The sequence below is a fragment of the Octopus bimaculoides genome, chromosome 3 (assembly GCF_046866305.1).
Source record: "Octopus bimaculoides isolate indiv1 chromosome 3, ASM4686630v1, whole genome shotgun sequence".
Lineage (NCBI taxonomy): Eukaryota > Metazoa > Mollusca > Cephalopoda > Octopoda > Octopodidae > Octopus > Octopus bimaculoides.
Genome location: NC_142930.1, coordinates 33,033,890 through 33,048,280, shown reverse-complemented (window position 1 = coordinate 33,048,280; position 14,391 = coordinate 33,033,890). Strand labels below are relative to the sequence as shown.

At 36.6% G+C, this 14,391-nt stretch overlaps 1 protein-coding gene across 3 annotated transcripts in view; it reads right to left on the bottom strand.

Annotated features, from left to right (window-relative positions):
• Positions 1 to 5,267: 5,267 nt before the first annotated feature.
• LOC106872000 (uncharacterized) overlaps positions 5,268 to 14,391 on the bottom strand; it is a 45,806-nt gene continuing 36,682 nt past the window's right edge. For 2 of the 3 annotated variants that reach the window (XM_089348777.1, XM_014918797.3), the window contains exons 3-6: positions 12,113 to 12,552; positions 11,664 to 11,844; positions 9,853 to 10,929; positions 5,268 to 6,590 (exon numbers count right to left, since the gene is read on the bottom strand). In XM_089348777.1, the coding sequence (XP_089204903.1) occupies positions 9,886 to 10,929; positions 11,664 to 11,844; positions 12,113 to 12,552 (1,665 nt within the window). In that variant the 3' untranslated portion in view covers positions 5,268 to 6,590; positions 9,853 to 9,885. Of the gene's footprint in view, positions 6,591 to 9,852; positions 10,930 to 11,663; positions 11,845 to 12,112; positions 12,553 to 13,087; positions 13,940 to 14,391 lie in introns of those variants that run through there. The other variant, XM_052966559.2, reaches the window with a different exon arrangement.

Genomic DNA, 14,391 nt, shown 5'->3' with positions numbered 1-14,391 from the left:
GCCTAATGTTCGAAGGTCGTGCTTCACCACCACATCCCATGTCTTCCTGGGTTTACCTCTTCCACAGTTAGGGAGTGCACTTCCTCACACAACTGTCCTCATCTATACATAACACATGACCATACCAGCACAGTTGTCTCTCTTGCACACCACATATGATGCTTCTTATGCCCAACTTTTCTCTCGGGGCGCTTACACTCTGTTGAGTATGCACACTGACATTACACATCCAGTGGAGCATACTGGCTTCATTCCTTGCAAGCTGTGTCCTCAGCAGTCATGGCCCATATTTCACTGCCATATATAGCATGGCAGTTCACACACATGCATCATACAGTCTACCTTTCAACTTGAGCGAGAAGCACTTAGTTGCCAGCAGAGGTAGGAGCTCCTTGAACTTTGCCCAGGCTTTTCTTATTCTAGCCACTACACTCTCAGAGCAACCACCCCCACTACAGACTTGGCTGCCTAGGTAGTGGAAGCTTAATGACTGCATACTTCAAACAGCAGTCAAGCATCCTATTGACTGAACCAGCTGCATCTCTTTGAAACAAACTTTGAAATTCAAAAAAATTTGTTGAAGTCAACAAAAGTATAGCAGAATTTTTTTAATATCTGTTTGTAAACATCAAGAGAAGGCTGCCTAAGAAGAAGGTTATTAATAAGGAATATATTGCACTGAATTACATTATATACACAACATCAAAATACAGGTGCTGAGAGATAGAATCCTTTGAGTAATGGATAGAATGGTTTGTGCTAGTCATTCCAGGTCGCTGAGTTCAAATCTCACCAAGGTGAATTTTGGCTTTCATCCAGCTCAAGAAATATATTACCAGTCACAGGGTTGACTCTCATCTTTCTCTCTGGAAGAAATCAGTTGTGTTTGAACCTGGAAAGGGATGGGCTCCACTAGAATTAATATGCTTAGGACATGCCTTATGTTATGGTGATGCCCCTGTGACTCCATCAGGTGGGCTCAATGGGGGAAGAAAAGACCACCAAAATGAGAATGTACAGAACAGCGAAATTGTTGATAAATGTGTTGTTGCTGCCAAATGCCATTCAAACTTCAGAATTATGATTGTTACTAGAATAAATAAATTTTGTTAAGTTAATTAGGACTAAATTATAGTTCTCTTTTAACCCCCAGGTTAACGTAGATAGAGATATGATCAAAAGCATTCTCATCTTGACCCCTCTGTCATTATCTCAAGTATTGCATATCATGACTACACCACCCAAAGTGTCCCATTTTTCCTCTCTTCAGGAGGGCCAGAAAATACTTCAGTCCTCCAACAATTACAGACACTCTATAAAGCTCAGGTGAAACCCCCAATGGAATATTGCTTCCACACCTAGACAGTGTTGTTGCAAACAAACACCTAGATTGTATTCAGGGAAAGACCATGACATTGTTTGGCATAAAATCACTCAGATATATTCCAGCCTTTAACTTCCATGTCTTCCTCTTTTCTGCTGATACTATATTGGCATCAGATCCTTAAAACTGACTACTTTCATGCCACCTCCAATCAAGCATTCCTAACTCATTTGTCTCTCCTCTAGGCCCAGTCCTTCCACATGAGAATGTCATCCTTCTGGAATCCTCTTCTTGCAGATGTTGGCTGCAACAAGTAACAGTTTAAACAAAACATTAATAGTAATCTCATTGGCTTTTGAAGGCCGACAAAGCTCCACCCTTTCTTCCACACCTAGACAAAAAAAGATAGAAGAAACCCAGAAGTGTTTAATTGGAAACTTGAATGCTATTTCTAGCAGGTCACATAACCACATGCTGCAATCAAAATATTACATTTGAAGTAAAATGTGCCTGATAGTGCCTAAACTAAGTTTTTGATGTGACATTAAAAATAGTTTAGGTTTTTTTCCAGACTATTAACATCATCTTTGTGTATCTATTTTGTACAGTGTTTCAAATATTTTGGTCAACCCAGGTGACTTAGTTCTACACAAGCATAAACCTAGACATATTTGGCTACCTGTGAACTCAGGATATTTATTTTCAACATAGAATTTCAATATTCATAATCATCATACTGTAAGAATGTAGATAGAATATGCTGAATTCCAGCATTAGAATTAGGATTCCTGTATAAACTGACACAAAGAATGTATATTATAAAGAAGTAAAACCTAGAATCAAGAAGCCTTAAGTAAACAATGAAGACTAAAGTATTAGTAAATAAGAATGAAAATAAGACCCTACTACCATCAGGTTTCTGCTTAATATGCAAAAACAGCATAGGCAAAAATTCTAGTGTCCCTATTGTAAATTATGAATGCAAATGCAGAGTAGATTAGCAGAGAAGTTAACAGAGGAGACAGACATTGCATGCAGTAGGTGCACAGGAGCAATAAACACTAAAAGCACACAGAAAGACTGAAAGTAGTTGATAGCTTCTTATATCTAGGTCAGCAGTGGAGTTTGATATTTTAAAAAGTACAGCAACCAGAGTAAGAACATGTTGGAGGAAGTTCAGGAAGCTGTTAACATTGTTGGTAAAAAAGGAATTCTTTCAACAGACTATATGATGCTAATGTGTAGTGCAATATTGTCTGAAAACAATTATGCTGATTAACATGTTATTTTATTCTTTTTGCAGTGTGCAACAGCTGATATCTATTTATAGCTAAATCAACAAGTTCAATAAAAATAATGTTAGTTATGAATATTATGTATCACCAATGACAAAACAAACTTAATAATTGTTTGGTCATGACTGCAATGCCATAAAAACCTTCAAGATCAATGAAACATTGAATTTTGTATTACAATCTGTTACATATATCATCATCATCATCATCATCGTTTAACGTCCGCTTTCCATGCTAGCATGGGTTGGACGATTTGACTGAGGACTGGTGAAACCGGATGGCAACACCAGGCTCCAGTCTGATTTGGCAGAGTTTCTACAGCTGGATGCCCTTCCTAACGCCAACCACTCAGAGAGTGTAGTGGGTGCTTTTACGTGTCACCCGCACGAAAACGGCCACGCTCGAAATGGTGTCTTTTATGTGCCACCCGCACAAGCCAGTCCAGGGGCACTGGCAACGATCTCGCTCGAAAATCCTACAGGAGCCAGTCAGGCGGTACTGGCAACGGCCACGCTCAAAATGGTGCATCTCATGTGCCACCCGCACAAGAACCAGTCCAGGGGCACTGGCAACGATCTTACTTGGCTTGCCGGGTCTTCTCACGCACAGCCCATTTCCAAAGGTCTCGGTCCGTAGTCATCGCCTCGGTGAGGCCCAATGTACGAAGGTCTTGCCTCACCACCTCAGCCCAGGTCCTCCTGGGCCTACCTCTTCCACGGGTTCCCTCAACTGTTAGGGTGTGGCACTTTTTCACGCAGCTATCCTCCTCCATTCTCACCACATGTCCATACCAGCGCAATCGTCTCTCTTGCACGCCACAACTGATGCTTCTAATGTTCAGCTTTTCTCTCAAGATACTTACACTCTGACGGGTATTCACATTGACATTACACATCCAACGGAGCATACTGGCTTCATTCCTTGCGAGCTTACGTATGTCCTCAGCAGTTACAGCCCATGTTTCACTGCCATGTAGCATGGTTGTTCGTACGCATGCGTCATACAGTCTGCCTTTTACTCTGAGTGAGAGTCCCTTTGTCGCCAGCAGGGGTAAGAGCTCTCTAAACTTTGCCCAGGCTATTCTTATTCTAGCAGCTACACTTTCAGCGCACCCACCCCCACTACTAACTTGGTTGCCCAGATAGCGGAAGCTATCGACTACCTCTAGTTTTTCACCCTGGAATGAGATAGAAGTTGTTTCCTGTTTGTTTGCAGTCTTTATTGCACCTGAACATCTGCCACAAACAAAAACTAACTTGCTAGTTAACCTGCCTTTGATGTTGCTGCACCTCTTATGTGTCCATAGCTTGCACCGGGTACATCTTATAGAGTTACTACCTACTCCTTTTCTACATACTGAGCAGGGCCATCTACCTGAAGGGGTTTGTGTTTTATCTACCTTCCTACTTATTAGGATTTTGGTTTTAGCTAGGTTGACTCTAAGGCCCTTCAATTCTAGACCTTGCTTCCACACCTGAAACTTCTCCTCTAGTTCTGATAGTGACTCCGCAATTAGGGCAAGGTCATCAGCATAGAGGAGCTCCCAGGGGCAACCTGTCTTGAACTCCTCTGTGATTGCCTGGAGGACTATGGTAAATAATAGGGGGCTGAGGACGGAACCTTGGTGGACCCCTACCTCTACCCGGAATTCATTGCTGTACTCATTTCCAACCCTCACCTTACTGGCAGCATCTCTGTACATGGCTCGCACAGCTCTCACTAACCATTCTTCTATCCCAAGTTTCCTCATTGACCACCAGATAAGGGATCGGGGGACCCTGTCAAAGGCTTTCTCCATGTCAACGAAAGCCAGGTACAGAGGTTTATCCTTAGCTAGGTATTTCTCTTGCAACTGTCTCACTAGAAATAAGGCATCAGTAGTGCTTTTACCTGGCACGAACCCAAACTGCATCTCATCTAAATTGATTCGCTCCCTAATTAGTTGGGCTATGACCCTCTCTGTAACTTTCATAACCTGATCTAACAGCTTGATGCCTCTGTAATTATTTGTATCTAAAGCGTCCCCTTTACCTTTGTAGCAGTTGACTATGATGCTGCTACACCAGTCATAGGGTATGACTCCTTCGTGTATCACCTGGTTCGTAATACGGGTGACTAGGCTATAGCCAACACTGCCAGATATTTTGAGCATCTCTGCAGTGATTCCTGATGGGCCGGGGGCTTTCCCGGTCTTCATACTCTTAATTGCTTTATCTACCCTGGTACTATCAACTCGGATAGCTGGTCCCTCTATTGGGTCGACATAAGGCAGGCTCTCTTTCTCCCATTCATTCTCTTTATTATATCTACTATTTTAAATCAATATCGATTCCTAATTTAACAACACAGCTTCATATTTACAGAAGAGTAGGGGAATGTAATTAGTGGAATTCATCCCTTTCTCAAATATTAATTACATAAATAACAATAACGATGAACAATAATGACAAAGATTATTATAATGAAGAGCAAAGAAAATTGTAGTAGCTTGAAGATATTGAACTGTTTTGCAGAAAGATAAATGAGCACATATAATTAAAAAGAAAAAAAAAGTCTAGAAATTAAACCGGAATAATTAAATACACAACAACTAAAAATAGAGTTTTATCTTCAGAAGTTAAATTCTAATAAATCCATAACAACAACAATTAAACATCACCCACAATTTTGTTTTAATTTAATTTCTACAGATACAACAAAATCGTAAACTGTTTCACAAATAAAACTTTGCGGTTCTTTAAAAAAATGTTAAATAGAATAGATAAAATAGACACAATTTTAGCTGTCATGTAAAATGGAGTCAGTCGTCGAATTGGACAGCGATCTAAAAAGAAAGCTATGTTAGAGTTACGTCCCTTGTTTTACGATTTTGACTTCTCGAGTCAATAATTTCCCACCCAAATAAATATGAGCAAAATTTGCAGTTTGAAATTTGAATATTATCCATGAACATTGGAAATCTTGTGACACTACAGATCTCGTGATAACTTTTCTTGTAAAATGTAACAAATGAATGCAAGTATCTTAGGTTTAAATACTGCCAATTTCTGAAACATTGAATGAAACGTTTTTAGGAAGTGATTCATGTGTCTAATGATAAGCAAAGACTGGTGTCACCGGAGATATAAAATATAAATGTATTTTGAAATGTTGATGCCTCCACACAAATTCAAAGCAAACTATATCATTTTAGAAATATGTTTTATCAACATTGTCTATCACAGAGGAAAATAAATATTATGAAAAATTGCTTTTCAGACAATCTGGCATTATAAGAATTTACACCTTTATTCCATTTTCCTTTCAGTTCATGTTATTGCTTTTTGTGAGGGGAAGTGGGGAGAGTTCCCCAGCAATTATGGTAAATCATCATCGGTTCTGTTGATTTATTTTCTCAGTATTTGTTCTCCACTCCCAATGAATAATGCTGTTAAACACATTCTGAAGAGATCTTTTGAAGATGGTACAGAAAGAGATCATTTGAAGATGGTATGGAAAGACAGGTGTCATAGTTTTTAATGATACATAATGAACAATTCTATGCTTTCTCAGCAAAAACTGTAGTGCATTGATTTATAAAATTTGCACTCAGATGACTGAGTGATAACAATGCACAAAGTTGCTCTGAAGTGGTTCTCAATTTTCTTGGTAGAATAAAATATACATACCATCATATACGAGATATTACAGTTAACTCTAGGAAAAACATTCTTCTTGTACAGTTCTCTAAGAACATGAAAAAAAAGAAAAGAATTTCCAAATAGAAGTTATCACCAAAAATTTCATTGCACAGGAAATTTCTAATCCTGACCACAACAAAACTACATCTCAGAAAGATCGGAAATCAACAAGTCACACAGCAGAAATGCAAGAATGGAAAGTTCAGCTGTTTTTAAATGACTCTGTTCATTACATACACTGGGTAATTATCTTCAAATACTTCTACGTAGCGTTTGCTAGTTTTGGTCACTCTGCAATTAAAACAGAAACCTGTGAGCATAAAATACCTTAAGTAAACAAATGAAAACTTTAAAAGACAATACTAAAAGGTTATCAAGTGTTTTGTTTTCTACATAAATAAGTTGTAGATTTTAGCTTTTTAATGAAAGAGATAAATCTGAAGTTAATTAAAAAAATGCTATGATGTTCTGAATTGTTGCAGTAAAAATCATAAAATGCGTGATACTTTATTATACTGATTCATTATACACGCAAAACTTGGCTTGCGAAGACCTGTTGGGGCAAGCGAAAGCGAAATCGTCATGGTACCTGTGCCCAGCATTGCCTTCCTGGCACTTGTGCCGGATGGCATGTGTAAAGACATTTGAGCGAGATCGTTGCCAGTGCCGCCAAACTGGCTCCTGTGTGGGTGGCACGTAAAATACACCATTTTGAGCATGGCTGTTGCCAGTACTGCCTGACTGGCCTTCGTGCCGGTGGCACGTAAAAGCACCCACTACACTCTTGGAGTGGTTGGTGTTAGGAAGGGCATCCAGCTGTAGAAACTCTGCCAAATCAGATTGGAGTCTGGTGTAGCTATCTGGTTTCACCAGTCCTCAGTCAAATCGTCCAACCCATGCTAGCATGGAAAGCGGACGTTAAACGATGATGATGATGATGATGATGATGATGATTATAAATAGAAAAGTCATGTTGGTTTCAAATTTTGGCACAAGACCAGTAATTTCGAGGGACAGTGTAAGTTGATTACATCAACCCTCATGTTCAACTGGTACTCATTTTATCAACCCCAAGGATGAAAGGCAAGATCAACCTCGGAGGAATTTGAACTCAGAACATAAAGATAGACGAAATGCCACTAAGCATTTTGTTTGGTATGCTAATGATTCTGCCAGCTTGTTGCCTTGCATAGAAAAGTCATATTAGAAATAATTATTAATAGGGAAGTTAAATGACTAATGTAAACAAATAAATGAGTTCAATATTTCTTTTTTCTCTCTCAGTAATATACCACACATATTCCATGAACAATTAAAACAAACACCTTATTCATTCTTTTTGAAAGTACAAGCAAATTAATCTATTTTCTATACTAGCTTTGTATTGTATAAGATTGTAGATATAAAGAATATATCAATACACATTTTAATATTGATAAGTAATAAAAATTAAGTCAACAAATGATGAAGGATGTTTAGAAAATAAGTTTTAATAATTAGATAACTTAAAAAGGCGGCGAGCTAGCAGAATTGTTACCGCACCAGAAAAAATGCTTCGAAGCATTTCTTCCAAATTTACATTCAAAAGCACCCAGTACACTATGGAGATGTTAGTGTAAGGAAGGGCATCCATCTGTATGAACCAAGCCAAAACAGACTATGGAATCTGGTGCAGCCCCTAGCCTTGCCAGTTCTTGTCAAGCTATAGAATCCATGCCAGAATGGAAAATGGATGTTAAATATTGATGATAGTGATGATGCATATTAGGGTTGATGTAATTGACTTACCCTCTCCTGAAATTTCTGGCCCTGTGCCAAAATTTGAAACCAATTATGAGATAACATAATGAATCTTAATAACTGAACAATGTAAATTGGAAATGACGGAAGTAAGTTTCCGACAACTATCATCACCAGTGTCACCATCATTGTTTTAATGTCCACTTGTCCATATGTGCACAGATCAAATGGAGTTTACTGAGGCAGATGCCGTTATCACCGACCCTCACCTGTTTCCAAGCAAAGTAATATTTCCCCATAGTCAAACATGATTTCACAGAATATTGAAAATTAATGACATGACTTAATGATAGTGACAATCACTTACAGTTATTACATGATGTCAAGACAAGGACACACAAATATACACACACATACAAGGTGGTGCTGAAAAGTTCCTGCCTCTAAGGGTTTTGTGAAAAGCCTAGTTGGAGGCCCAATTTTCCAAGTTCTTTTAAAGAGCATAGAAAAACTGAAGGACTGCTGCAATAAGTATGTAAATCTGAGAGGGGAATATGTTGAATGAAATTATAATTAACTGATCTGCCTGTATTTTATTTTACCCAAATTTTTCAGCACCCTCTCATATATATGTATAATATATACAAATGGTGGTTGTCTACTCCTTAAACAGAGTTTGACCACCTCCTGCACCTACACCTTAGCCCTTTCATGGCGTCTGATGTGGCTCTTTAAACCAGACAGTGTTTTGAAAAAACACCCACACAGATTGCACCTCTGATTTGCACTACCAATACCTGCAAGTAAGTTCTGCTCATTGTGGATCCTAACATGTCTTTTGGATTTGCAAGCCCTCTAGCACACATTACATTCAAACGTGTGCACAGACATATAATCAGAATAGCTGATATATACAAATACATACATATATACACACATACCTATAGAGATATACATACAAACACACATACGTATATACATATCATCAACATTTTAACATCCACTTTTCCATGCTCACACGAGTTGAAAAGAGTTTTCTGTGGTTGGGTCCCTTACAGTCACCAACAATCACCTGTTACCAAGCAAGGTAATATTTTCCCCATGGTCAGACATGTCTTCACAGAATATTGCTTGTATAAGAGTGATATTCATTTACAGCTACCATGCGATGTCAAAAAAAGGAGATGCAAACATACACACACACAAAAATTAAGCTATTGAGTGATGAGGGATTTTAGAAAATAAATACACACAGACAAGATAGGCTTCTTTCAAATTCTATCTTCCAAATCAACTCACAATGCTTCAGTTGGCCTGGAGCTATAGTAAAAGACACTTGCCCAAGGCCCCATACATTGGGACTAAACCTGAAATCATCTGGTTGGAAAGCGTACTTCTTAACTATATACTACATATACATGCATGATGGGCCTTCTTTCAGTTTCTACCTATGAAAACCACTCACACGATTTGGTCGGCCCAAGGCTAGAGTAGAAGACACTTTCCCAAGGTTCCACACAGTGGGACTGGATTCCAAACCATGTAGGCGGGAACAGTCACACCTGCATCAATTATTAATAAATTTGAGATAACAACAGAAGTTTAACAGTGTGAAAAGTTACAAATTTACACCAAATCTAATGTATACCTTATTATTATTTTTAATCATTTCTAATAAACAATTTCCAACTTTGTTAAAGAAAAAATAGACTTTTCTAAGTTTTGGAGATGATGAAGTTAGATTTCTTGCTCATTATATAAGAACTCTTAATAAATACAATAACAGAGTGCTGGAGGAAAATAAAACACAAACCTATTAAATCAGAAAGAGATCCAACGAATATGCTCAACTGTCTGGTAACGTTGTTGGAATTTTACTGCCATTCACAGAAAATAAACTAACAGGATATGGTCTAGAATTTGATGTTGGTGGGGGTTCTGTATTAGTACATATGGTACTGGAGATCTCTATCAAATCAGAATTATTACTGAGACTGTCTTCACTTATATTCCCTGTGGCAGATGTTACTGAAATTAACTGTAGTTCTTTCTGATTATCAGTATCTTTATCACAATCTTCAGTATGCTGGGATAAACAAGTCTCTTCAGATTGAGGGATATCAGATATATTGATGATATCACTGGAATCCATATTTAGATCATTTCTATACTGGTTATTGATGATATTTCCAGAAGTGGCACTGGTACCAGGTGTTAGATGGAGACTATTATTGGAAGTAATGTTGCTAATATCCATGAATAATTCTTCTTGAATACTATATTGATTTTCACCAGGACTACACGGTTCCATTTTTAATTGTAGAGAGTTGTGGTTTGTTGCAGGCTCTATTTCTGATTCCACTTCAGTTTTGATATCAACAATCTGGTCAGTACCCATATTTTCTGCAGACCTTACATCAGAAACAGAAGAAGAACTGGATGCAGATGTTGATGCAATGGCAACTGGAACATCAGTTTGCATGTTATTATTGCTGTAAATATTTCCAAGTATCTTCATTAACATAGAATTCTGAACCTCATTAGAGTCTCCTTGTGTTCTGGAAGGGAGTAATCCTGATAAAGAACAAGGTTCTGCCAACAAAGGTTCCACCACAGCTGATAAAATATCTTTAGTCTTAGCTTTGTTCAATTCATTACTACAAAGTTGTTCAAAATCTTTCATATCTAATCTCTCACCAATAGTTTTCAGCTGCACTAGAATATCTTCATTTAGATCTAACACACCACTATACATATATTCTGCAAATGCTAAAAGTGCTTCTTTACTGACTGAACTTGGAAATGTCACTTTAGGAAACAAACTGCTTGAAGTGTTATATAGAATGGGCAATACTTTTGGACACACAGCTCCCAAAACCATTTTATGAACCTGAAAGATAAAATAAATGTGGTAAAAACATGCTTTATATATTGCTAAATGTTATTTGAAATTCTCTACAATGCACACATTTTAAAAAATTCAGTTCATCTGACCAGTTAAAAGTCAACAACAATATACAAAAGGCTATTCAACCTTTCAACACGAATGATGTGCATCTTTCTAGTTGATCCATCATTGATATTGAACAAACTCGGAGAAGAGCAAATGGAACTTAAATTTAATTTCAGTGAGATCTTACTGCATAAACACTTGTGTATATTGTCTGGCTGAGGAACACCCCAAGTAGTAGGTAAAGTATGTAGCAATTTTACTCAGCTTTGAAATGACAGATATTTTCTAGTATTGGATAGGAATGTTATTCTTATGCATGCTTTACCAATAAGAAGATTTAGACTCAGAACAATGAGTTATTTATTATTCAGTATACTTACTACTTAATGGCACTTGCATCTTCTAATGACATCTAGCTGAAAATTGTCATTGAGACTTAAGAGACAATAGATAGTATATGAACTACTGATCTTTCAGTCAACATATTATTTCAATGACATAGATATCCATAACTTTCTTTTTTTGAACTAAATCAGAATTCTGACATATTAATAAATTATACCAACTTATTTTACTGTTCCAGTATTATAAATGTCTTTAATGATTCATTAGTATTGTAAAATGTAAATTTTATACTGAGTAAAAGGGATAAACAATTATAACATACATACCATTACATTTGTGGTACCATTACTAATATAAGAGTCACACAAACGCCCAACTTTCCACATAGAAAATAGATTGGACATCACTGCTACTTGGTGATTTGGTACAACTAAAGTACGTTTCTCTTTCTGAACAGCTGGTATAGTTGATTGTGGAAGAACTACGACTTCATCAGACAGGGAATGGCTTTAAATGAAATAAATTGTTATCAATGAAATCGAAATGTTTTCGAATATAAAATGCATCAAAACTGATGCATAAGTCATAAAATATTTGATAGTTTATATATTTAACAGAAAATATCATCTGTATTATATAAAACTGAAATGTTACACATTAAGATAAAATAATTTAAGACTCAAGAAAAATACTACCACAATTTGTCATTTTATAAACACAAAACGAAAAGTAGATTTCTCTTTGAAAGAAAAAAAAATGTTTTTAAGACACTTACGATATTGAATTGCTGTTAATTTTTGGTACTTTTGAATTGTATTCTACAGAGTTCTTATTTAAAACTACGTCAAAATGCTGCTCTCCAACAGAAGAATTACCAGTAGATTCTTTTATCCACCGCTGATGAGATCTAATTTGGTTGGATGGCCTGTGAGATAAATTAGATCTGTTCACTGACAAATCTTTAGCTCCGGATCCAAATTGGCGTTTCAATTTAGGTAGCCGTTTCATGCGAGGTTTTACTCCGAAAGATCTCCCAGTTTGTTCAATATCAATGATGGAATGACTAGAAAGATGCACATCATTCATGTTGAAAGGTTGAATAGCCTTTTGTATATCGTTGTTAGAATTGACTTTTAACTGGTCAGATGAACTGAATTCCACCGGTTGATTCAAGTCAGAAATAGCCAAAGGAGAACGCTGTTGGTGTGCAAGAGGCTGAAAAGAAAAATTGTCGTTGTCACTTTTGATATTAATCTATGAAATTGTTACTTTTAGACATCCCTTTATATTGCCAACTTTTCCAGGATGAGTTATTTCTCTTTATTTTCTCACATCAACACTGCGAGGTTGTGTATCGAGAACACAAAAGTATTGTTCGCATGATGCATGAAGTGGTGAAAATAGAGTGAGACAGAGAGAGATAAACCACTTTGGAAAACTTGTCAAAATACTATGGGATATTAGAAGGTAATATTTACCATCAATAGGTTTAAAATATAATCTCAGTAGTAACAAATCCATACTACATTATATATTATTATTAATATGATACACTTTTATAACAATCAAATTTGGCTTCTATAAAAAGAACAAACAAAAGATTATATATTTATCGGTTTTGGGACAGAGATAAAGCAATAGTCTCGATTTTCTGCAAGGATAAAAAAAAAAGGAAAATTATGTATTGGAAAAAGTGATTTATGAACGAATGTTTAATTTACATATCTTAATGAAATACGTGTTACAGTACCTTAGGACGAAATGTCATAGCACGTTCTTCGTGTGTATTAAGAACTTCACCACTACACCTTACATTATAAAAAGTATAACGATTCTTAAAACCAACAAACCAGCCACTACTAGCACTAAAAGCAGGTACGATTGCCGGATTTTCGGCTTTCTTCTTCAGGTCTTCATAAATTGATAAAGCTTTTTCTTTTATAGTGAGAAAGCTTGTTCCAGACAGCTTTTCTGATTGATCTTCTAACCACAAACATAAAAGCCGCTCCATCTCCTCAAGTTCCCTTGGTCGCGATCTTACAGATTTGCAAGCACTGAGGCTTGTTCCAGCAATATAGCTAGCTTTAATTTTTTCGGCATTGTCTCTAATGGTGCGTAGTGTAGACTCCTTTATTCCCGTTGCACGAACAATATCACATGTTCTTTCATTACGTTCAAAACGTTGTATTACATCTAGCTTCTCTTCAAGCGTTATAGCTTTTCTTTTACATTCACCACCCGCAACTTTATTACCAGAAGACGTTTTATAAGCAGTCGTGTTACTTTGTCTTTGCATATTTATGAGTAGCAAAGTAAAAAAAAAAAAAAAAGAAAGAAAAAAAAAAGGACTGAGAATTATGGAGTACCTCTCAGGAAGAGGGTATCACAACAAGACATGTCTGTTAACAGTACATGTGAAGTACACACGGAAACTGATTTGGCGTAAACATTGTATTCTTCCGCATGTGAATCAACTGATGGTGTGTCAGGTTTATTAGTCTTTATTATTCTGTAAGACATCCGGTTGCTGTGTTCCGGAATAATTTCTGTTTAGAACTCTTCTAACAGTTGTCGTTAATAACAACTTGCACAAGTTTTGTTGTAGTTGTTATGGCGAAATATTTTCTCCTTAAACTGAAGAAGTTACCTGGGTCTCTTCAGAGTAATGCCACAACAGTAAGTTTTTAAAATAAATTCGGAAATTTGATAAAAAATTTTAAAAAAAAAGCGAATGGATCTGATTATTTCATCTTTTTGTATAAAAACTGGACAGCGTCTGGGAATAGCTTTCACTAAGCTCATGACAAAGAAAAAAGGCACGGAATTTCCGATAACATTGCTTTCAGAATTGTACTTCCGTTGTGTGAAACACGAAAATGCTAAAAGAAATTTTTAAAAAGGAAGAAAACACCAATTTCTCGCTCTTTTCCTTCCTTATGATTTAGTGATAATTATTGCAAAAACGCTTAAAATTTACTTAGCATACAGAAATATGATTTTGATTTGAAAGTTCACAGAAAACCATTTTTATGCATGTTTCTTATTGAATTGTAC